The 25,386-nt window shown below is 43.6% G+C and overlaps 1 protein-coding gene across 1 annotated transcript; it reads left to right on the plus strand.

The window, feature by feature from the left end:
- Positions 1–15,103: 15,103 nt before the first annotated feature.
- Positions 15,104–24,519, plus strand: LDHA (lactate dehydrogenase A). The gene is made up of 8 exons (XM_036920140.2): positions 15,104–15,290; positions 17,301–17,453; positions 19,362–19,479; positions 20,431–20,604; positions 21,045–21,218; positions 21,879–21,996; positions 23,149–23,272; positions 23,807–24,519. The coding sequence occupies exons 2-8, from the start codon at positions 17,328–17,330 to the stop codon at positions 23,969–23,971; spliced, it is 999 nt and encodes a 332-aa protein (XP_036776035.1). The 5' UTR covers positions 15,104–15,290; positions 17,301–17,327; the 3' UTR covers positions 23,972–24,519.
- Positions 24,520–25,386: the final 867 nt, after the last annotated feature.

Genomic DNA, 25,386 nt, shown 5'->3' on the forward strand with positions numbered 1-25,386 from the left:
AAGAACTGACAGCCCCAGTGTACCCAGTATTTTTAAATCTTTTTTTTCCTAGAGAAATACTCTTGTTATTTTTTCTAAACTCAATTTTTTACAAATTTTAATTCTACATAAAAATGGAAAGACTAGAGCCTCAGTAAATTCAAAAAGATTGAAATTGTACCAACCAGTTTCTCAGACCACAAAGGTATGAAACTAGAAATAAATTACGCAAAGAATATGAAAAATCCCACAAACACATGGAGTCTTCACAACATGCTCCTAAATAACCAATGGATCAATGACCAATTAAAAACAGAGATCAAAGAATATATGGAGACAAATGACAACAATAATTCAACACTGTAAAATCTGTGGGACGCAGCCAAGGCCGTGCTAAGAGGAAAGTATATGGCAATACAGGCCTACCTCAGGACAAGAGAACAATCCCATATAAGCAGTCTAAACTCACAATTCATGAAACTAGAAAAAAGAATAACAAATGAGGCCCAAAGTCAGTAGAAGGAGGGACATAATAAAGATTAGAGCAGAAGTAAATAAAATCAAGAATAATAAAACAATAGAAAGAATCAATGAAAGCAAGAACTGGTTCTTTGAGAAAATAAACAAAATAGATAAACCCCTAGCCAGACTTATCAAGAAAAAAAGAGAGTCTACACACATAAATAGAATCAGAAATGAGAAAGGAAAAATTACTATGGACATCACAGAAATACAAAGAATTATTAGAGAATACTATGAAAAATTATATGCTAACAAACTGGATAACCTAGAAGAAATGGACAACTTTCTAGAAAAATATAACCTTCCAAGGCTGACCAAGGAAGAAACAGAAAATTTGAACAGACCAATTAACAGCAACAAAATCAAACTGGTAATCAAAAACCTACCTAAGCACAAAACCCCTGGACCAGATGGCTTCACCACTGAATTTTATCAAACATTTGGTGAAGACCTAATACCCTTCCTCCTTAAAGTTTTCCAAAGAGTAGAAAAAGGGAATACTTCCAAACTCATTCTATGAGGCCAGCATCACTATAATACCCAAACCAGGCAAAGGCACCACAAAAAAGGAAAATTACAGACCAATATCCCTGATGAACATAGATGCAAAAATACTCGACAAAATATTAGCAAACTGAATTCAAAAATACATTAAAAATTTCATCCATGATGATCAAGTTGGATTTATTCCAGGGATGCAAGGCTGGTACAACATTTGAAAATCCATCAACATCAACCACCACATCAACAAAAAGAAGGACAAAAACCACACGATCATCTCCATAGATGCTGAAAAAGCATTTGCCAAAATTCAACATCCATTCATGATAAAAACTCTCAACAAAATGGGTATAGAGGGCAAGTACCACAACATAATAAAGGCCATATATGACAAACCCACAGCCAACATCATACTTAACAGCGAGAAGCTGAAAGCATTTCTTCTAAGATCGGAAACAAGACAAGGATGCCCACTTTCCCCACTTAGGTATTCAACATAGTACTGCAGGTCCTAGCCACGGCAATCAGACAATACGAAGAAATAAAAGGCATCCAGATTCACAAGGAAGAAGTTAAACTGTCTCTGTTTGCAGATGACATGATATTGTACATAAAAATCCCTAAATAATCCACTCCCAAACTACTAGATCTAATATCTGAATTCAGCAAAGTTGGAGGATACAAAATTAACCCACAGGAATCTGTGGCATTCCTATACACTAACAATGAACTAGCAGAGAGAGAAATCAGGAAAACAATTCCATTCACAGTTGCATCAAAAATAATAAAATACCTAGGAATAAACCTAACCAAGGAAGTGAAAGACCTATACTCTGAAAACTACAAGACACTCATGAATGCAATTAAAGAAGATACCAATAAATGGAAACACATACCCCTGCTCATGGATAGCAAGAATTAATATTGTCAAAATGACCATCCTGCCTAAAGCAATCTACAGATTCAAAGCAATTACTATCAAAATGCCAACAGCATTCTTCAACAAACTAGAGAAAATCATTCTAAAATTCATATGGAACCACAAAAGACCCCGAATAGCCAAAGAAATCCTGAGAAGGAAGAAGAAAGCTTGGAGGAAGTATGCTCCCCAACTTCAAGCTCTACTACAAAGCCACAGTAATCAAAACAATTTGGTACTGGCACAAGAACAGACCCATAGACCAATGTAACAGACTAGAAAGCCCTGATATAAACCCAACACTGTATTTTCAATTAATATATGATAAAGGAGCCATGGATATACAATGGAGAAATGACAGTCTCTTCAACAGCTGGTGTTGGCAAAACTGGACAGCTACATGCAAGAGAATGAAACTGAATTATTGTTTACACAAAAGTAAACTCAAAATGGATTAAAGACTTGTATGTAAGTCATGAAACCATAAAACTCTTAGAAGACAACATAGGCAAAAATCTCCTGAATATAAGCATGAGCAACTTCTTCCCTTGAGCAAGGGAAACAAAAGCAAAAATGAACTCATGGGACTACATCAAACTAAAAAGGTTCTGTACGGCAAAGGACACCGTCAACAGAACAAAAAGGCATCCTACAGTATGGGAGAATATATTTGTAAATGACATATCTGACAAGGGGTTAACATCCAAAATATATAAAGAACTTACACGCCTCAACACCCAAAAAGCAAATAACCCGATTAACAAATGGGCAGAGGATATGAAGAGACAGTTCTGCAAAGAAGAAATTCAGATGGCCAAGAGACACATGAAAAGATGCCCCACATCACTAATCATCAGGGAAATGCAAATTAAAACCACAATGAGGTCATATCACCTCACACCAGTAAGGATGGCCAGCATTGAAAAGACTAAGAACAACAAATGCTAGCGGGGATGCAGAGAAAGGGGAACCCTCCTGCACTGCTGGTGGGAATGTAAGCTAGTGCAACCATTGTGGAAAGCAATGTGAAGGTTCCTCACAAAACTAAAAATAGAAAACCACTTGACCTGGGAATCCCACTCCTTGGAATTTACCCAAAGAATACAACTTCTCAGATTCAAAAAGACATATGCACCCCTATGTTTATCGCAGCACTTTTTACAATAGCCAAGATATGGAAGCAACCTAAGTGTCCATCAGTAGATGAATGGATAAAGAAGATGTGGTACATATACACAATGGAATATTATTCAGCCATAAGAAAGAAACAAATCCTACCATTTGCAACAACATGGATAGAGCTGGAGGACATTATGCTCAGTGAAATAAGCCAGGCGGAGAAAGACAAATGCCAAATGATTTCCCTCATTTGTGGAGTATAACAATGAAGCAAAACTAAAGGAACAAAATAGCAGCAGACTCAGAAACTCCAAGAATGAACTATTGGTTACCAAAGAGGAGGGGTGTGGGAGGGCGGGTGGTGAGGGAGGGAGAAGGGGATTGAGGGGTTTTATGTTTAGTACACATGGTGTGGGGGGTCATGGGGAGAACAGTGTAGCACAGAGAAGGCACATAGTGGATCTGTGGCATCTTGCTGCACTGATGGACAGTGACTGCATTGGGGTATGGGTGGGGACTTGATAATATGGGTAAATGTAGTAACCACATTGTTTTTTCATGTGAAACCTTCATAAGAGTGTATATCAATCATATCTCAATAAAAATTTTTTAAAAATGGAAAGACTAGTGCAGCAACCATAGCATGTACCCTTCATCTAAATTAATCACTTGTTAACATTAACATTTTACCTTGTTTACTATAAGTATATGTATGTAAGGATTTAGTGTTCTTATACCATTACTCCTATTTCCCTCTCTCCAGCCTCCCAATATAGTTATTTCATAGTTTTTTGATAATCAGTAATGTTTACTCTTTGATTATGTAACTTTATTCACTGCTTTGATCAGGGTCCTGGCGGGAGACAAATGGCACCTCCAAAGTGGGTAATTTGAGGAGATTAATAAAGGGGCTGTTTGCAAAAGTGTGGACAGACTACAGAGAAACCACCAGGGAATAGTGCAGTACCCCAAGTTACCAGGCCTAGGCCGGATGAGGCCATGGGGAGAAGTGGTTAGCAGGAGAGAAGAGGCCCCACAAAAGCTAAGGGACACAGCCTGCAGTGGTCCCACAGCAAGGGCTCCATCTCACTCTCCTCCCTCTTCGAGCTGCATTTCTGGTCCCAGGGGCCTCCCTTCCTTTGCACCTTGCTCCTGGGCTCCAACAGGCAGGGAGCCCTTGGGAGGGGCTGGTGACTGACAGCTGGAGCGTTCAGTTCATAGGCTGTTGAGGCAGCTGGCTCCTCACCTGTCTCAGAGCTGCCCTGCCATAGCTCCAGCCCCGACGAAGCAGGGCAGGGTAGGAAGCAGGTGGCATCAAAGGCCTCTCCTAGCTCCTAGGGCCTGTCCCTCTTCTAAGCTGGACTCTTGAGAGCTCCCAAAGAAGTACTTTCAGTTCAACATTCCAGGTCACCCCAAAAGGATAGAAAAGGAAAACCAGCACTTACTGAGCAACTACACTGAGTACCATTTATCCTGCCTAGAGTTTTATGTGTAAACCTCACAATGGCTTATGAAAATGGTATTATCCCCTCTCTGCAGAGGGCCCACAAGATCTAGTAACTTGTCCACATTGTCATAGTGAGTGTCAGAGTCAGGAGTCAAACCCAGGGCAGTGTGAGGCCAAAGCAAAGAGCCATAGTGGGGAAGACCCAGAGCCTGTCCCCTGAAGACATGTGCTTCGCTTGACTCTCTCTGGACATTACATGGCTGCCTCTCCTTCCAACTTGTGAGAAAAAGGAAAATGAGGGAGGCCAGGGCCTGCTGGACAGGGGCTGCCTCTCTGAATCCATGCAAGGGCAGAGACCAGTATGTGGCAATGGTCAGGGAGAGTGACCACTTTGAGTGGCCAGAAACACCCATGTGCTTTAACATTATAGACTAGCAACACCATAAAAAACCTAGGAAACTGGCAGTCCCTCCCTGGCTAACCCAGCCCTATATGTAGAACTAACTGTAGAACTAAGTAATAAGGTGTTCCTCTTTTTTTAAAAAAAAAAAGAAGGCTGGATAAGCCAGGCACTATGTGCAGGTTCTGGAACAGCCCTCACCTGAGGAAGGAGTCAGGCTAGGCCTGGGTGCAGGGCCAAGAAGAATTCCAGGAACCAGTAACAGTCCAAAATAGATGAAACAAACTTTTGAAACAGTGACCATGATGCCAGGTTCTTGTTTGCGGAGTCAAAGAATGAACTTGGCAAACAGTCAAGGTAGGAGAGCCAGGGAGAGGCTTTTATTTAGAGATACAGTGAAAGAATAGAGGAGACAAGAGAGCCTGTAGTGGTACATTGTCTGGGGAATTTATAGGCGGTTGAGAGACAAAGAGCTAGGGATGCAGATCCACCAAATGGCCTCTAAATGTTTATCTCTGAAGAGACATTAAGTTCTTATCAGTTTTCCGGTCTATTTTGCAGAGTTAACTTAAGAAATTTACTGCTTTGATTCTTTCTCAGAATAGCGGTTTCTTGGTTTGGGAGCGTATCAATCAAGGCTGCTTGTCTTGTTCTCAAGGTGGGCTGAGTTATTGTCTGTTTGTTAAATACTAAGTTAAGAATCTTCTTAACTTCTTGGGTGTAAAAATGCGATCTTATCTTTAAGATGGAATCCTTCCTGCCCTTCACTATGTTGTTGACGGCTGGGCCTGCCGGCTATATTAATTACCTAGATTATGTATTACTTGATTAGGGGCTGGAGGACGAAAAGCAGCATCTGGGTAAAGTTAAAGATAAACTGGGCTTTTTAGCAGGCTAAAGTAAATTTTACAATAGCCTCATTGAATTGACACAAACAAGACATGGGCTATGCTGAGTATTTTCTTATCTGGGAGATGTTCAAATATTCCAGGCTAAGTTACTCCTGGTTTTTTAGTTTTAACTAATCTTCACTGAAGAATGCTTATATTCCTAGTTTGATATTTTATTTTAGAGAATAAATGTGACTCTGTCTTTGCTTAATTGTTTCATATGGAGTTTCTGTAGGGGTCTTTTTCCAGAGGCCCTCACCCTACTCTGACTACGCCCATGGTTCCTGTCTCAACCACAGACCTGCTTCTCTCCCCATGCTTATCTGAGATAAGGAAATCATTTATTGAGCAATGACCCTGTGCCAAGTCCTTTTGTTTGCATTAAACCTCTTAAATGGATACTATTATTTTTCCTATTTCACAGATGCATAAGACTTAGAAAGGTTAAGTGACTTTCCCAGAAACATATAGGCAGTAGGAGCTGAGTCAGGATTTGAACCCATATCTGTCTAGCTCCCAAATCTGAGGTTCCCACTGAGACCCTCTTCCTAAAAGATAAGTGAGTCAGATGCAACATAGAGGCCTGCAGTGTAGGTGAGGTCCTGCTGTCTGTACTTCCTTGTCCCTTAGATGTGTAGAGCATCTCCCCAAGTGGCAGGGGCGGGAGGGGGATGTCTATATTCTGAAAGGCCTGGACAGATAGAAAGACAGGGCCCCCTCAGAGACAGTCTGGGCTATGTGTTCCCCACCCCTTCTCTCCCCAGGAATGAAAATGGCACAGCAACAGCATGTCAGGAGCTGCCCCAGATGGTCACTTCAGCTGGTGCATTCCTGCTGCTCAGATCAGTGAGTGAGCAGCCTGTATGTAGTCAGGCCTCATGTAAACCTCATTGATTTTCTGCTTCATTAGGTCAGTGAGAGTCTGCAGCTCCCAGAGAGCCCTCTTCAGCAAGGCCTAGCAATTTCCTTCAGAGACTGCTGAGGGGAACTCCCCACTGGCCCTGTGCTTAGGAGCAGTAGCTGCTACTAGTCTCCACACAGGGAGCCCTGGATTTCCTACCTTTGAAGCCTGGCTACCGCACATCTGGCTGTGGGACTTCAGGCAAGTGCTCAAGACTCAGCTCCTGTTTCTGTAAAATGAGGATAATGGTGTTCCCTATGCCACAGGGTAGTTGTGGGGATTAAATTAGATAATGCATTTAAAGGGGTTAGCAGGAGTGCGGAGTGTGTATTAAATGTTCAAAACATAGGAGTACATGTTGTTACAATTCTCACAAAGTCTGAACCCACAAGGTTGGGTCTCCCAGCAGTGACTAAGAAACATCCTTCAGCAGTCAGAAATAATCTCAAGATAGCTCGAACCCTTGGCTTGCCTTTTGGTCAAGTGAGATTAGAACTTCTAGTGATGTCCACAGCAACATTTATCAAGAATCCTCTTTCCTTTCTAATCTGCTTTCATCTGTCCACAGAGTTTAGGGCCTCTCTTGTCAAATCTCCCACCACCACTGCTTCCTACACCCTTGAGATTGTTTTTCTTCCTCTTTACTATGTTGGGTTAACAGCCTGTGAGCCCAAACTCTTCTTTCCTTCACTTTGTAGTCCTGTATTGTCTTCCCCACCGGGTATTTATTCTTGATTCTGCATCACAAAAGCCCAACAAACAAGTTGAGGAAAGACTGAACTCCTCTCAGCTGGGAAAAGACACTGAACTGGAAAAGGAGGAGCCCAGGGAGCCCGGAAGGCTGCGGACTCTCAGCCGGTACAGTATTTACACACTTGCATTTCAGGCCCCCTCCTGTCCGCTGCCGCCAGGCTGTTGGAAGCAGAGATGTGCCCAGAGCGCTGAGAATAGGAGCGGGAGGAACCGGGAGCAATTCACTTTGCCTTCTGATTTTTCTCCTGGAAACAGAATCTGGCTCTGAAGAGACCCCGCCTCCTTGAGATTGTGGCTGTGAGGTCGGCTCCGTCTCTGCCCCTGGGGTGCCCAGCCAGACCCCACTCCTCCGTTAGGAGAGCTGTCAGGGGAGCGGGTCTCCCCACCCTCTTGCTCTGGGCTGTTTGTAAGCCCCTCCCCGTGCCCGGTTGCGAGCCTGTCAGCTCCTCAGCTGTCCCAGGGACCATTCCATGGGGTGAGGGACGGCAAGGAACTGGGGTTATTGCCTAATCCATTGCAATCTATCCCTTGTGCCGACACCACCACACTGCTCTCTGCCAGGCAAAGCAAAGTCTACAGCCAACTAACATACTGTGAAATTTTCAACTTTCACCCACTGCCCTCAAGAGGGTTTAACACCAGGACCCCACAGCTTGCCCTGAAGAATCAGTTCCACATGGAAGAGAAGTGCTGGGCTCCAAAGAAGGGTCTTCCCAGCCTGGCCCATTTCAGGACCTTTCTCAAAGAACTCCTGCTGGGCCTGAAGTCGTCCAGGGCAACCTAGCCTGGCTGCCTCACTAGACCATTCCCAAGCCCCGAGGATGCCACGGGGTGTGACGGACCTGCAGCAACAGTCAGCTCTCCCGGGGTCTGCAAGGGGGCCCTGCCAAGGGTGCTTTCTCTGGGTCGTCTTCGCCCAAGGCAGGAAGCCCCAGCCCCTGGTTACCATGGAGATGCTGGCACAGCCTGTGCCCATCTGTGGTTGATGGGAAAGGAGGAGGGGAAATTTGGTTGCTTAAGAACTAACTGAGCTTGGGGGAGAGTCTGAGCCTGCAGCCATGGAGCCTGGAGAGGAGGCTGAGGCTGTAAGCTCTGTGAGGTGAGCACTCCACTGAGGTGGCCTCCCGCCAATCCTGTAGCTTTAACTGCTGGGGTGTGACCTTCTTCCGAGTAAGGCCTCGCTGCCACGCTGCCAACCCTGAGTAAGGGCTGCTGGAAGAGGCTCTAATACAGTGGAAAAAACCCCAGGAGTCAGAGTTGGAAATGAAAGCCACACCCACCGTGTCAGGAAAGAGCCCAGTCTGGTGGAGGAGGCCATGGTGTCTGGTGCAGATGAGAAAGCACTGATCTAGTTGAGAGGTTCCAGGCCCTTAGTCACTACCACTGAAACACTGTGGCACTTCACTTCCCTTCTCTGAGCCCTAGTTCCTCACTGTGCAAGTTATTTTGCTCTGTGGGCCAACAGGGTTGCTGAGAGGCTCTGCAGTGTAAGCCAGGCTAGGGACAGGTGTGAGGGGCTGGTCTCCCTCTGATTCGGTGGGTAAAGGAGGGCCAAGGCTGTGAAGGCTTCTCCTAGGTGTTCATCCCTTCAGTGGCTACAACTGAAGGATGAGCTAAGTTAAAATGTCCCTTGGGTGGGCCTGATGCTACAAGTGTACAAAGGGCAGAGCTTGGCCCTGCACACACATGGGCCGTGCAAGGCTGACAGAGGGCCAGGGAGAGGGAGGCTGATAGATGAGGCCCTAAAGCAGCCCTGTGGGCAGTTGAGCTGCTTGGACCTTCCTGCAGCCGAGGTGAGGGATTGGGGGAGCACCTATCACATGTGCCCTGTGATATCCAGGTAGCAAAGTGCTAATTGCTTTCCAAACTGTGAGGCACCCAGGAAAGACAGAGGGGCAGCTCAGTATAGAGGATGAAAAATTGATCTGGGAGTTTGAAACCCACTGGGCCACATTCCATTGTGTGGCCTTGAGGCAATTACATTTTTTAAGGTTTGATAGTCTCACCACTAAAACAGAGGTAAAAATTCCTGTCCTCCTTTCGTCCGCTGGCTGAGGTGGAAATACCATGAGAGAATGGCTATGACAGCCACCCTAAAGCTACACACAAATGAAGGACCCAGTGAGTTTTATCTGGCTGTAGATGAAGCCTTCTCTGTGTCTGCACAGCCCCACTACACAGCCCCTGAGAGTACAGGGAGCTCCCCTTTGCTCCCAGATTCCAGTGGACCCCAAACCCCTTCTGGTAAAACGATATGGGACTGCTTTTACAGGCCAGGGTCCTCTGAGCAGGCTCAAATAACAGGGCAGAAAACTTCTCCAGCAGAACCTGCTTGTGAGGTATAGCTGGGTGAGTGGCTGTGCACAGCAGTTTAAACAAAATCCCAGGGTCCACATACCCAAATTTCAGTGAGGATGCTCTGCAGTCAGCAGCTGCATGGCTAAGACCACTCTTTTTCCACACTCCAGCCCCAGGAAATTATGAATAGACTTCTCTGGCTGTATTCACACTCACAATCACTTTGATCCTCTTGGAATTTCATAGGAAATGACCCTTCTATTTTGAGCTAGGGCTTGGAATGTGATTCCCCATTTGGTAGAGTTTAAAGGTTTAAAACTATTTACACAGCAATCAGAGAGAGATGGGTTCTTGTTATCAGTAATTTGGTTCAAAGTCCTGTGAGACTGTTTTTTTGTTTGTTTGTTTGCTTTGTTTTACTAAGGTATCATTGATATACAAGAGCAACATTGTGGTTACAACATTCATCCATATTGTTGAGTCCCCCCAGACACACCCTGTGAGACTGTTTTTAATTAACAAATCCAACACCCATCAGTGCCTTGGGAATTTGGGGCCCAATTTTGGAAATAATATGGAGAACAAGAGAATACCAGGCATGGATTTCGTGTTACCAGGGGCGGAACCAGGCCCCTTGAATGCCTGCTTCCAACCCCGGAGCAGCCGAAATCACTTCCCAAAATTGGGGGGCAGCTTTGCCTCTGAATCCTGAGCCATTGTAAAAATGAAGGTGCTTGTGGAGGCTTGATTCACTAACTCAGAGTCTCCCTGGATGTTTACAGTGACAGATGCTGAGGCTACAGAAGGAGTATGACTGCCATAATGTCACCCCAAGGTCCATGACAAAGCTGGAGCCAGAACCCAGGTCTCCTGACCCTCAGGTCAGTATCACCTGTCCACCAGGCTGCTCGCTCATCCCTGCTAAGCGTGACTGTCAATGTTCTTGTCACCCAAGGTGTCAGAGGGAAAGGCTTTCCCACAGTCCTCCTCTCTCTGATTAGATAAGAGGCACTTTCCATTACGCTGGGGGATTGTATGGCTCTTGGGATTCCCTCTGCAGCACTGATTTTAGGGGCTTTCAATTTGGAAGCCTCTTATATTCCGGTGACTATCTTTGGAAGCTGCCAATGGATGGAAAGCTTGTGGCCTAACTCCCTGCCAGGGTAGGATGGAGAGAAAAGAGCAGAGCTCTTCTTTCTTTCCTGGGGTAGGAAAAGGTTGGAAGGGTGCCTTAGTCCCATTTGGGCTGCTATAACAAAATACCTTAGGCTGGGTAGCTTATAAACAGCAGAACCTTATTTCTCATAGTTCTAGAGGCTGGAAAATCCAAGACCAAAGTGCCAGCAGGTGTCCAGTGAGTGCCTGCTTCCAAATTCATGGACAGGCATGTTTTCACATAGCAGAAGGGGCGAGGGATCTCTTTGGGGACTTTTCATTAAGGGAACTTGCCCCATTCATGAAGGCTGCTCCCTCATAAGCTAATCACCTCCTACTGGCCCCACCTCTAAATGCTATCACACTGGGTTCAACATATGAGTTTTGTGGGGAAGCAACATCCAGTCCATAGCAAAGGGAATCTAGAGTTTCTGAGCTGTGTTCTGATAGAGAATCATCTGAAGAATGAACTCTGGAGGGAATGACAGTCCAAGCCACAAAGTAAAACACAGGCAGCATCTAGGACCTGAGGATGAGGCCAGCCTCGGGGAGGGGACATGGTGGGGAGAAGCATCAGGGTACCATAGAGATAGCACCCAGAAAAACTTGAGGAGTTAGGGTGGAGTCTTTCGTTTCCACTCCCATCATGTGACCAATGGATGGGGCTGGGAGGTGACATGAAGCAGTCTCCCTGGGCAGGCCCCCGCTCTCTTGACAGAGAGAGGAGCCTCAGCTTTGGCACGTACACAACAGGCTCTGCCTGTCAGGGACGGAGACCAATGAGGCCCCCTGCATCTTGGGCCCTGCAACTCGGGAAAACCATCAATTTTGCAACCATGCAAAAGGTGAAGCAAGTCAGGCTGTGAGTGAGTGTTCAGCGGGGCTGTGGGACTGTAAAGGGCACGTCGGAGAAGTGTATGTTCTGTGCAGATGCGGTCGGAGCTAAGTATGTTCTGAGTTTCTATTTACAAATAAGGTGCCCCTTTCCCACAACCTCTTAACCACCTTGCTTTCACCTTCTCTCTCATTCTCTAAAAACCAATATGACTATCACTGACCACCAAAAACAAAGAAATAAAACCTCCAAATATCTTAGCCTGGCATTTAAACATTTACCAGACACGTCTTGAATTTCCTGCCCCTGTGCATTCACTCATGCTGTGTTCTCTGCTTTCTTAACACCTGAACTTCGATAATTGAAGTCTTTGTCTAGGCTAAGCTCAGATGCTACTTCTTCTAGGAAGCCTTCTCTGGTATCCTCAACCGAAGCCACCTCTGGTGTCCCCTCTCTCATCTTTGAATGCTAGAGCGATTTTTTCTGCCTCTTGTGTGGCAGTTGGCAGTGTGGCAGAACTGAATGCTGTTGATCTCCCCCACTAAATGGTAAAAAATCTTTCAAGGCTAAAACATTTGTCTTATTCATTTTTGTGTCCTAAACACTTAGCACAGTGCCCTTTCATGGTAGGTATTTAATTCAGAATACATTTATTAAACAAATAAATGTCTTGTGCTGGGATATGGAGATGAGTGAGAAAGTTTCTGCCCGCTAGGGGCTTATAGCTTAGAGAGAGAAAGAGATGTACAGCAATAAAATGAGTTTACTATAAAGCCCAAGGAACAGCCCTTGATCTATGAATATGTGAGGCTTGGGTAGGTGGGTGGGTGGCACGGGATAGAATATTCAGGTTGAAGGAACTACCTAAGGTGGAAGTACATAGTTTATTTGGGACACATGGTAAGTAGCCTTGGAGCTGGCATATAGAAAGCATGAAGGAAAATAGGAATAAGGTCAGAGAGGGGATGTGGGCACTGAATCACGGAGGGCCTAGTGTGCCTATCCAAGGAATTTGGCTTTTATTCTGAAAGCCATTGAATGTTCTTGAGGAAGAGTGGAATAAATACTGAATGAAGGAATGATTCAGCACTGTTTTGGGTGGTCACCATTTTTGGCCATTAGAAAATCTTACATGGGGTGCTGCACACCACCCACTCTCTGAGGCCAGCCTGTTCCTTGGTCAAACCAACTCTTTGGGGGATTGTGCCCCTTTAAAGAGGCCATCCCTAAAGAACACTTGATTAGGTGAGACAGTTCCGCCCTCTGAAACACTACTTCCTGACCCATGGGTCCCTCATTCTCCCTGGGCTTTAGCATAAAAATTTTCAGTTTGGACTGTATTAGGGCTCTCCAGTGAAATGGAACCAATAGGTGATATATCAGTATTTATTATAAGGAATCGGCTCATGTAACTATAGAGGCTGAGAGGTCCCATATCAGCCGTATGCATGCTGGAGACCCCAAAAAGCAGATGGTGGAAATTCTAGTTCAAGTACGAAAGACCTGAGAAGCAGGAGAGTGCCGTTGGTGTAAACCTAGTCTGAGGGCAGAAGACTGATGTCCCAGCTCGAGAAAACAGGCAGAGACACCCACTGACATTTATTAGCTGAAAACTGAGCTGTCTGAGCCTGGGGCTGGCATGGGCCCCCTACATCATTTCTTCACATTTGCCAAAATGGGGCTAAGGGGTGGGAGAGGGGCAACATCCTGTAGAGAAAAAATCATAGGCTTTGGAGTCAGTAGGACCTGGGTTCAAGTACCAGCTGAAATCATGTATTAGCTGTATGACTTTTGCAGAGTCACTAATCTCCCTGAGCCTTGACTTCCTTTTCTGAGAAATGGGGATAATTATTCATACTCCAAAGAATTAAAGTGAAGAAGAGCATAGGGATTGCTTAGCTTGCTGCCTGACATAAGAGGTGCTCAGTAAATGGCACTTGTTTTATTCATATTTTATTCAATTAATTCAATATTTATTCATTAATATTCAATATTTTATTCATATTCATATTTGCAGTTAAATAGATGCCGTTGTTCTGTATAAGATTGAAGTGTGCTTGGAGTGATTTGTTAGATGCCTTCATTTAGGGCATTGCAAACTCTGCCTAGATTAACTTCAGAGGTCAGGCCAGAGGCCTCCTGGTGAGGAATCTCACCTGACTCCCCAGCTTAACTTCTGCTTTCTGATCTCTACCCTCCTCCTGCCAGCAGCTGTGGTCACATTTGATAACAGGCAGGGGCCCAGCCTGACTGAATGAGGACATTGCAAAGACCAAGGAACCACAGACACTGTTGCAATCTGCCCCACCCTGAAGAACCCTGGAGAACCTGTGGCGGGCATTCAGCCCCTCTAACTGTGTGTTTGAGGTGACAGCCTAGGTTTTCTGGGCCTCCTAGAGTGACGAGAAAGCTGTTAGGACATGTAAGAGAGATGCCCTGCTTTTCTGGAGCTGGAGTTAAGAGTTTTCCCTTCAAAACCAAGAAACCCACAATTACAGATCTTTTTCAGAACTGGGCGCTAAGCTGGTGCCCAAGGTGCCACGGTGTAAGTCTGATAGACTGATCCCTTGAGAGCCACTGTCAAGACTGCAGAGCCACATACACCTCAAATGCAAGCCAGTTTGAGGAGATACAGAACAGTGTGGTGGTGTGGTGATGGAAGCAGAGATGAGGGAGATTACCAACTGTGCGGGTGTATGGGTAGTATGGGTAGTGGTGTGTGTGTGTGTGTGTGTGTGTGTGTGTGTGTGTGTGTGTGTGTGTGTGTGTGTGTGTGTGTGTGTGTGTGTGTGTGTGTGTGTGTGTGTGTGTGTGTGTGTGTGTGTGTGTGTGTGTGTGTGTGTGTGTGTGTGTGTGTGTGTGTGTGTGTGTGTGTGTGTGTGTGTGTGTGTGTGTGTGTGTGTGTGTGTGTGTGTGTGTGTGTGTGTGTGTGTGATGTACCAGTTGCTGGGTAAGGTTTAGAGAAGACATGGAGGAGGCAAGCAGGTCACTCAAATGAACCAGCATGAGCAAAGGCCTGGAGCTGAGGGCTCACTCTGAGTTGCGGGAGTTAAGATTTAGCAGCAACAGGGAAAAGCAGCGTAAAGTTTTGGAGATCATTCGATTTAAGGGCAGACTCCCCCTCGGTGTCTCCTTCTTCCTTCCCACAAATAGTTTCCTCGTGCCTATTACGTGCCATAAGCTGTTTTGGGTATTCGGAAACAACGGTTCAGATTCAGATCAGGTTTTTTCTGAGCGTTGGCTGGTGGTGCTGGCCAGGACTTCTGTGGCTGGAGGCAGCGTGGCCCTGGGCAGCTCCTAGATGTCCCGGCTCACGTGGATCAGTTCGCAGGCCTGTAGTACCGCTGCGCGCGCCGCTGGGGCCTCGGCACGGCCCCGCCCGATTTGGAGCCCGCCCCCAGCCCAACCCACACGTGGGTTCGGGCACGTCCGCCTGGCTACCCACTGACGTCAGCCTCGCGGTTCCATTTAAGGTCCCCCAGGTCCCCAGCACTGTCTCGGAGCAGCTGCTGCAGAGGCAGGATCTAACGCTGCGCGCCGCGGACGCCCGCCAGCCAGACGTGCATTCGCGGTACGGTCGGGCCTGGCGCGCACTGCGCCCGAGGGGGCGGGTGAGCGAGGTGTCCCGGGCCTCCTGGCTCCGCTCTGCCATCGGCGGGGACCCTGCTCCTGGGGGGTCTAGGCGCTGCTTCCCAGAGGCGGGATCTGGAGACCTGGGCGGTGGCCGACCTCACGCATGCACGCGGAACCCGCCATACTTTGCTTTTGCTCTGATTGGGCCCCGTGGCCTCTGGTTCGGCTGGGAGACCGAGGAGATGGCCTCAGCCAAGCTGGGGTCGAAAGCTCAGGGGAGGAGGTGGGGTACGGGTGCAGGACAAGGAGATGATAGGTCTGAAGGGTGGGGCATACCGCCGGGCTCGAAATCTGCAAACCGCGCGGAATTTGAGGTCCGGTTGCCAGAGACCACGGAACCGAAAAAGCCCTAGCGGTCTGGGGCGGCTTCCTGGAAGCAGGAAAGCCGTTGAGCGCCGCTCGGGTCTCACTTTAACCTTGAGACCCTCGAGAGGTGGGCTCCATGGGGGCGGCCGCTGCCTTAAGATTGTAGGGAACTCTGCACAAATTACATTAAGTAGCTGCTGATGTATCCGGCGTCACACTAGGCAAGATGAAGACAAAGATGAAGCAAAAAGGGCTCAGTTTTTGGCCCTTGAGGATCCATCCGGTACCATCTTCTTTTGACAAATGGGGGAACCTAAAGCTGGGAGACGGTTAGGTCACCTCTGATGCCTCAGTGATGTTCCAAATCCCCAGAGTTGAGTAGTAAACCCATTTTCTTCAGGGTTCCTCTTTCTGCTTGTCCCCACATAGAAGGGAGTGCTGGAGCCCAGGGTTTAGGTTTTGGTAAAGCTAGGAGTTCTCTGAAGGAAGAACTTCTCCCTCCCCGCTGGCGGCCTGCAGAAACCTTACAAGGCTGCTAGAAATAGCAGTGATTTGTATGGGGAGACCCGATTCCAACTTGGTGGCCCTGAGCTGCCTGCCTGAAGTCCCCTCGGCTATTTTTGCCTCTTGGGACGGTGTCAAGACTGCACTCGGTACATTCGGGATGCAACCTGTTGAGAATCCCTTCAGTGAATGCAAGGCAGAGTAGGATTAGAAGAGTCGAAGCCCCCCTCCCCGCCTCAGGAATGAGGATTCTGCCAAGTATTAATTTTAGGGCTCCAGGCCACAGGCTTCTGCAGCTATTTCTGCACTTCCTGTACTGACAAAAGTTCCTCCTACCGGGTTTTACGCCTTTGCAACATGGATCACGGCAGAAGCCACCAGAGGCGTCTCCCTCCCTGTTGCTTAACAGTCCCTGATGTCCAGTATTGCGATCTGAAGTCTAGGCTCTGGCCGCTCGCCAAGCCACGGGGGCTGCCAGCGAGTTGCTCCCGTCTGCTTCCGAGCATAAGTTAAGTCCGAAGTCTGACTGGGACCTAGTTCTGAATCATTTCCGCTCACGGGCGGGGCTTCGGGCGGGGCCGGTGCCCAGCTCTGTAAAGCCCGCGGCCTCAGCTCCTGCCCTCCCCAGAGCTCGAGTGGGCATGCGCCTAGGTTTCATAGGTGGGTGGGGGAGACGGCGGCTGATCTTCCGGGGCGGGGCGGGGCGTAAAACCCGCGAGCTTCTGCGGACCGTGCAGTTGGTCCGATCTCACCCCGCCTTGCGGGTGGGGACAGCGAGCGAACGTGCAAGACCAGAGCTAATAGCCCGTCTCAGGGCTTCTGGTCTGGCGGTGAAGCAGTTAATGATACTGGCCCCTCTTGGGGTTAATAAACCAAGGTGAGTGAGCCATCAGGAGGCTATACTTACACCCAAACATCAATATTATTTTTCCATGCCAAGGTGAGCCAAGATCCTAGCCACACCAGACCCTGGCATAGGCCTTTCAACTCTCCTTTGTCTATCTATAGTTTTTTTCCTTTCCCCTTTTTAGTTCTGAATGCCCCAGGAGGAGGTAACATTAGCCTTTTCAGAACAGCTTTTGATTAATGTGCTGATGTAAAGAGGATGCAGTGACAGTGCATATTTTTCATCCTATAGATTCCTTTGGGTTCTAAGTCCAAAAACATGGCAACTCTCAAGGATCAGCTGATTCAGAATCTTCTTAAGGAAGAACATACCCCCCAGAATAAGATTACAGTTGTTGGGGTCGGTGCTGTTGGCATGGCCTGTGCCATCAGTATCTTAATGAAGGTAAGTGAGAACCCGTCGTGCTGGAAGGCAGGGCTCTCTTGACCCCACCACCCCTCTCCACTCCCTCCCCAACAATTGTATTATCACATTGCGTATACAGATATTTAGGTTCGTGCACTCATTGAAAGAACTTCATGTGAAACCAACATTTGAAACATGGTGCTATGTATGGCACCTGAACTAAAAAAATCAGGTTGTTAGGCTGGTGGTACAGTTCCTTAAACTCACTGCTGGGTGAACAGGCATGAATTGCCTGCAAACGAAAAAGAGGAGTCCATGCCTTTAAACAAGTTTAAATATTTTTAAAGTAATTTTTGGGTTGAATACATATGGTAAAATTAAAATGACAATGAATGTGGGAATCTTAAGTCTTCCTCCCATGCAAATCCTCATTGTTCCCCTTGGATAGCTGTCTGAACCAATTATGTAGCTAAAATCTCATTAGGAAAAGAACTTGTGCATGAATAAACAATGCTTTTTACAGTAGTCAAACCTGGTTTATATAAAAAGGAAATGGAGGTAGCTTACAATATTAAAATATTTGGAGTTCCTGATAGACTGAAATGATGAATTCTGGGTTCTGAACAGAAAAGAATTGAAGTGAGAATGGACTGAAGACAGAATTGAGCTATGTAGAGGTCTTGTAACAACACAGGTTGCTCTGTATATTCTTAGGAGTAGGCCACGTGGTATATTGGTTTCTCCCACTCAAGGTAGAGTGTTGCCATGAAACTTTTCCTAAGCTTAAATGACAAAATGAAGGAACAATTACCATTAATATATAGGAAATTTTTGAGGGTTCCCAGACCCCAAAAATAAAATCTCCCAGGGTTCTGTGATACAGTAGGACACAACAGATGCACAAAATAAATCAAGATAAAGCACGGATGCTCACAGACACAGTTGAAAGCTATGGTTGACTGTGAGATGCTGAGTGCAATCCTGGGCAAAGGAGCCTGGCGGGGGCCACTCATGCTGCTCAGTGTGGGCCGCCTCTGTAACAGCTCGCTGCAAAACAAACACTGAATGCTATTTTTGCTTTTTGACTTTTTTGTAAAAGCAAAAATCCTCTTCAGATTTATTTTGGTCAGTGAGAACAGGTACTTATATTTCTCTCTCATAAAAGTAGAGTGGAGTAATGAAAATTGAGAAGTGGGGGATCCCTGTACCAATTCTTATTCCTTCCTCACTGGATCAGAAATGGATGCCATGTGTTTTTCCCACACCTACACACCTCGTATGGTCTTTTCCTGTGATGCCCTCTAACGCAGGTGTGGGTAGAAGTAGCTGCCAGCTTACTCACTGTACTGTAGATGATTTGGGGGTGGATCTGCAGTTCAGCTAGAGTAACTTCTTTGCCTGCCTGCCATTTGTATAAGGCTATTGTTGGTGCTCCTGGTCTGAAATGCACCTATGAACTTCTATAGTTTCAATGGAAAGAATATTTTTCACCAATGTTTTGCAATGCACAAATCTATCACTGTAAAACTTAGTGTTGGTTAATACAGGGAAAACATAAACAGCAGAATGATCCAGAACATCACTGTTGAAATTTCAAGTTTTAGTACTGGTTAGTATCCCCTACGTAATGAATAACGACTTAAAATCAATGTATGAAAGTGAATTTGAGAGAGTAAGTAGAGCAGTGTTACCTAACTGGACATTATTCTAATCACTGCCAAGCCAGTGTTCTGCTTCTGTACAGTGCTGGTGGAGCAGAGGCTGTTCCAGTGAGTAGAGGATTGGAGAGAGGATCACTGCTTCTTTCTGTGTATGGGTTATTGTGAGTCAGTTTTTAAATGGGGGGCTGCCTTTACTTTGAGGTATGTATTGGTAAGAATAAAGTAGCAGAACTCGCCTATGGAAGTAGCAATTTTTCCATTTAACTAAACATTTTATGTCTTTTAGGACTTGGCAGATGAACTTGCTCTTGTTGATGTCATAGAAGACAAATTGAAGGGAGAGATGATGGATCTCCAGCATGGCAGCCTTTTCCTTAGAACACCAAAAATTGTCTCTGGCAAAGGTTGATTTCTATACGTTCATATTGGAGTCCCTGCTAGACTTATCCTTTATCAGCCTCTAAATCCCACCTCTTCAAAGATTTCTCTTTTATGTAGGAGAAGATAGCCTTTGAGCAATTTTGCTTTGGTACCTATGGATATCAAAATTTCTATTTCTAGTTAATGGTTTGAAATGGAAATTCAATTTGTCCATGATGTGAAAAGTATCTGAATTAGAATGTAATTAGTAAAGCTCCTTAGGTCCATATTTAACCACATGGCTTCAAATATTTAAATTAAATATATTTACTTTCCCTGCTTCCTTTTATACATTAACACAAGGTTGAGTATAGGGTAAAGGAGCCTGTTCAGATATTCTTGGCTTGTCCTTTTCACACACACAAACACCAGCCAGAAAACTTAGACATGGGCCCAAATAGTATTTGTTTTGACAGCTGAAAATCATTGACTACTTATCTCATCTTTGGGTTAATCATCCTGTGCCATAAGGTATCAAGGAGCAAGACATGCTTGATAAGTGTGAAGTTGCCTCTGCTTTTAAAAAGGAGAGTCTGTCCCTGGGCTGATATGACCACAATTAGGTAGTTAAATAGAAATAGGAGTATGCAAGACTGAGTATTGAGCAGAGGTGGCAAAATTCTGGGAATTTAGATTCCTTACATTCCTTTCAGCTCTGCCTAGTTGTAGTTATATAAAGTCACAATGTGACTAAAACCAGAATACGAGGAAGGTGTTGATGTTCTCTTCTTCCACACTACGTGGCCCCTGTTAAAACTGAAAACTAAAAGAGTCTGGGGGACATTTGGGGTGTTAATCTGTGTATGCAAGGAAGTAGGGAAGTGACAAAACACAGATAAAACTTCATAAAAACAATTTGAGGAAACAAGTTTTTGCTGGCTAGGTAGGGAATTCTCTTAAAGGCATTAACCTGGTTATTATTTCCCTTTGTCTAGACTATAATGTGACAGCAAACTCTAAGCTGGTTATTATCACTGCTGGGGCACGTCAGCAAGAAGGAGAAAGCCGTCTTAATCTGGTCCAGCGTAATGTGAATATCTTTAAATTCATCATTCCTAATGTTGTAAAATACAGCCCAAACTGCAAGTTGCTTATTGTTTCCAATCCAGGTGAGATTTTTAATTGCATAAATAGGTGAGCTAGTGTAAAATTGATAGTACATGTCATATTTTGTATACACATTTATTTATCGTAGCTATTATTTCCTCCTGAGAATGGATTTCTGTTTTTGTAAAACTGTTAAAGTTTAAAATATTAAAGGAGAAACAATGCCTCTTAATGTAGTTGGAACCTTAAAATTAGTTACTTGCCCAAGAAGATCTTGGATAAGGGATACGGTTATGGAAGTTTTATTGATAAACAGTTTATTTGCATTAAACCACACTTCTTGAATACTTAATATATTTGCTATATTATACATAGTAGAGGCTTAAAAATACCAACACAAATATTAGTCATCAATATCAAGATCCTTAGGGAGCCATATATCTTGAGTAGCCAATCATCTAGTGATTTACCTAGTATCTTTACCTAAATGTTTTCTTCATAGTGGATATCTTGACCTATGTGGCTTGGAAGATAAGCGGCTTTCCCAAAAACCGTGTTATTGGAAGTGGTTGCAATCTGGATTCAGCCCGGTTCCGTTATCTCATGGGGGAAAGGCTGGGAGTTCACCCATTAAGCTGTCATGGGTGGGTCCTCGGAGAGCATGGAGACTCTAGTGGTAAGCATAACTTGTTTTCTCCTTTTGTTTTCAAAAAGATTGTGTAACATATTGACAAGAGTTTCACAATCAAATCAGAGCCGAAATCAGATATCCATTCATCAGGGTAAAATGTTTTCTAGAAATCTATCTTGGTATAATTATATGCTAAGAATTGTTAAGATTTTAGCTACTTTGTATGACATTTTATAGCATAGAAGATAGGGAATGAAATTTCTTATGACAGGCATAGTAAATAAGTTGAGAATTATTAGGATGACCGAGTCATTTAATATCACAGCTATTTATACTTGACTTGAACAGCTTGGCCCGGGAAAGGTCAGCAAATCCAAAAGGACTATATGAGAAACTCTATTATTATCACAGCTGAAAGATCATTTGTGCAGAGTTCTCATTTCTTTATGCTGAGAAAATCTCCTTTGTTATCTCAGACTGTCAAATATGTATGGATTAAATATCCCAATAGGTTAGAATATAGTGAAAAATCTTAGTTTTATAATCTAATCAACACACATCTAAAAGTAAGGGTATTCATAGCCTTGACCATCTACCAAAGGGAATGATCGCCCAGATAAGAAAAGAGAATTAGAAAAATGGGTCAAAATTACTAGTCTGCTGGATGGTACATGGAAATAAATGTATTCTGAATATTTAATTCAGTGCCTGTGTGGAGTGGAGTAAATGTTGCTGGTGTCTCCCTGAAGAATCTGCATCCTGATTTAGGCACTGATGCAGATAAGGAACAGTGGAAAGAGGTTCACAAACAGGTCGTTGACAGGTAATAGATCTTGTAATTTGGCAATATGGGAGCTTAACATTTAATACTTTATTTAAAAGATTAATAGCTTAATAGTATTTGCATTTGAGTACCTTTTGTTAGAAAATTTTTTTTCTAAATCTTCATTAAAGACCATACTATAAAACAGGTATAGATATTAAAAATTATAGACATTAGCTAGTCTTTTTTTTGCCATATTTCTGTATAGTATGATAAATCTGTGCTTATATTATAAACTATTAAGCTAAAACCAGTTAGATTGTCTACCCTATTTGAGATTCAGTTTTTACTTCAATGGTATATATGATTCAGTTAGGAATAAAAATTTTAAAATCCAAGTTCCTATTATAGTTTTTATGAATAGAAACAGCTAGCTTCTTGTTTATTTAGATGATTATAAAGTTTTAAGCAGTGTCTAGATTCAGAATGGTACTAAAAATGTAAATAATTATTAATTGTTAGAAATTGTTGAAACAGGGAAGCTTTCAACTTGGTGGCATTATTTATTATAAGTCATGGGTCTTATGAACCTCAGATCTGCAGAATTTAATAATGACTCATGAATTGGTGTAGGCAAGGACTTCTTACTTGTATTTACTTAATTAAATGAAACCTGAAACATTTACAATAGCTGTCAACTAACTGTGGTGTTTGTTGGGTCAGGATTACTGGCCTGGTAGTACTTGGAAATGAGTGGTACTCCTTCCCCGTTCATCCCTCTGTCTCCCCTTTCCCCATCACTTGATATAATACTGAGTTAAGCACGTTATGTGTATTCTTGGATTTCTTATTAAAATTCAAGGTTACATTTAAAAGAGTCATGTTTTGTTGCATATAGCTATAGTTACTTGTTTTGATAGCAGTATACTATTCTACTGTGTGCCACACATTCACTTTCTGTGTATATACTGCAATTTAGCCATTCCCATGTTGGAGAGCATTGGGCTTGTTGCCAGACTTTTGCTATTACAGTACTGTTATAAAGATCCCTGTACATAGTATACTGGTATACATGGTAAGGGTTACTCTGAGGTGTATAATGTAAGTTTTTGGCATTATTTACTATAAGGTATATGTGTGGTGAAAGTTTTTTTTCCTTTGTTTCTCCCACCTAATTTTTGCTACCTTTCCATGCCCTTCCCTACTCTCCAGTGCCTATGAGGTTATCAAACTGAAAGGGTACACTTCCTGGGCCATTGGACTGTCTGTGGCAGACTTGGCAGAAAGTATAATGAAGAATCTTAGACGGGTGCATCCAATTTCCACCATGATTAAGGTAGGTCTGTGTAGTGATACATCGTATTTGAATGCCATAATTTCCTGGTATTTTAACAAGATTGTTCTGTGGAAGCAGATTAATGTAAGTCCTCAATCACAGATCTAAGTGAACTAAATTAGTGCAGTCACAACTTTACTTTTGGGAAAGAAATGGTGAGCTTTAGGTTTACTGGCCACTAACACTGTGTTCGGTACATAGGTACTTGGTAAATTAAACAACTAAAAATGTTGCTTTCAATTATGTTGAGGTGGGTGGAAGACCACAAAAGAAGTAGATTTTTTTCCTTTGGGAAAAATAGAAATCACTCAAGTTAGAGTTACCAAAGTAGTCGATAAAGGTTGGAAGATCACAGAAAGAGTTTAGATTTTCTTCTAGAGCAGAATCTTACTGCTATTTTAATGACTTGCACTGTTCGTTACATCCCAACTGAAAATCTGGAAAGGAGTTTCTACTTTTATCGAGTTGTGTTAAATAAGCTTCATAATTACAGAGAATGAAAGTAAATGTGAAATATTTTTATTTTGTCTTCAGGGTCTCTATGGAATAAAAGATGATGTCTTCCTTAGTGTTCCCTGCATCTTGGGTCAGAATGGAATCTCTGATGTTGTGAAGGTGACCCTGACTCCTGAGGAAGAGGCCCGTTTGAAGAAGAGTGCAGATACACTGTGGGGCATCCAGAAAGAGCTGCAGTTTTAAAGTCTGCTAATGTCCTACCACTTCACCATCTAGGCCAGAACAGGATTTTAGTTGGAGGTTGTGCATCTTGTCCTTTTTATCTGATCTGTGACTAAAGACATTAAGACAGCGTACAAAACATCGGTTTCCTCAAGTTAGAAATAGAAATGGTTCATAAAACCATGCAGCTCTATCCTGATGCTGGATGGTACTTAATATTGTATAGTCCTAAACTAGATATTTCCACCACCTCAGGGGCACCACTGCCAATGTTAGGTATTCTGCAGTTGCTCTTCAAACCAGATGTGTGTTATAAAACTTCTGGTTCCTTCACCCAGTATGCCTAGTCCAACTTTATTTTCTCCAATCACATCCTGGGATCCAATGTATAAATCCAATGTTGCATTTATTATGTATAACTGTTCTGAGGATCTTATTTTGTGTACTTATATGTATCAGAGTAGTGTACATTGCCATATGATGTAAAAAGAAAAATCTGCATATAAAAAATGCAACCAACTATCCAAGTGTCATACCAACTAAAACACCAAATAAACCTTGAACAGTGACTACTCTGTTAATTTATTAAGATATAAAGTCATAGAGCTGTTACTTACTCATTTCATTATTGGGAGCCATTAGGGTATTTTTGGACAACACTGCAATGATTTTTTAAGTGGTACTGTTTACTAATAAGGCTTTAGTTTAACATACATTAAGGGTTTGACTAGATTGTTTCAGTACTATTTGCATGAATATCATTTACTATACCATGATGCTTTGCCACTACAAGGAAAAACAGATTTTTAACAACATTTACTCTCTGGAGGCCCATAACATAATTGTACTTAGTGGTATTTTTTATACCAAATAATCCTTGGTAGTTGTCTACTCAAAATTTCACTTAAATTTCCCTCAAAATATTTCCATTATTATGACTTATCCAGGCCTAAAAGCCATAATTCTAGAGGTTAACTGGAACAATTTTGTCATCACTTCTCCAGGATCTTCACCCAGTTTCCTTCCTAAAACAGCCTTAAGATAAAATCTACATATAAAACACCCCTTTAAGGTGTACAATTGTGTAGATTCAAATAGTTGGGCAACCTTTACCACTATCTAAGAACTTAATACCTCAAAAAGAAACCTGTACTTAACTCCTATAGCCTTTTGTAAACTTAGTTGCCTTCAGTCTTTTTAAAAAGAATCATTTATATTAATTTCATATTATTTGAAACAAGTTAGTCAATACTAGTGTGACTGGGAAGTAATGGTTAACAGATTTATTAAACTTTCATGAATTTTCAGATTTACTCTTGTAAAGCTTCCTTACTTTCTGGCACAATAAGTATTCCAGGTTCACATTTTATCTTCCTGCCTCGCAACGAATAGGCCAAATCTGCCAGAAACCCTGATTCTTTTTTTTTTTTTATATC

Source organism: Manis pentadactyla, chromosome 9, assembly GCF_030020395.1.
Source record: "Manis pentadactyla isolate mManPen7 chromosome 9, mManPen7.hap1, whole genome shotgun sequence".
In the NCBI taxonomy this organism is placed as follows: domain Eukaryota; kingdom Metazoa; phylum Chordata; class Mammalia; order Pholidota; family Manidae; genus Manis; species Manis pentadactyla.

Bases quoted from the DNA above. Each gene is read 5' to 3' on its own strand.
- LDHA (XM_036920140.2), top strand. From the start codon at position 17,328: ATGGCAACTCTCAAGGATCAGCTGATTCAGAATCTTCTTAAGGAAGAA. The intron at 19,480-20,430 runs GTTGATTTCTAT...CCCTTTGTCTAG, and splicing joins AAAAATTGTCTCTGGCAAAG to ACTATAATGTGACAGCAAAC. The intron at 21,997-23,148 runs GTAATAGATCTT...CCTACTCTCCAG, and splicing joins CACAAACAGGTCGTTGACAG to TGCCTATGAGGTTATCAAAC.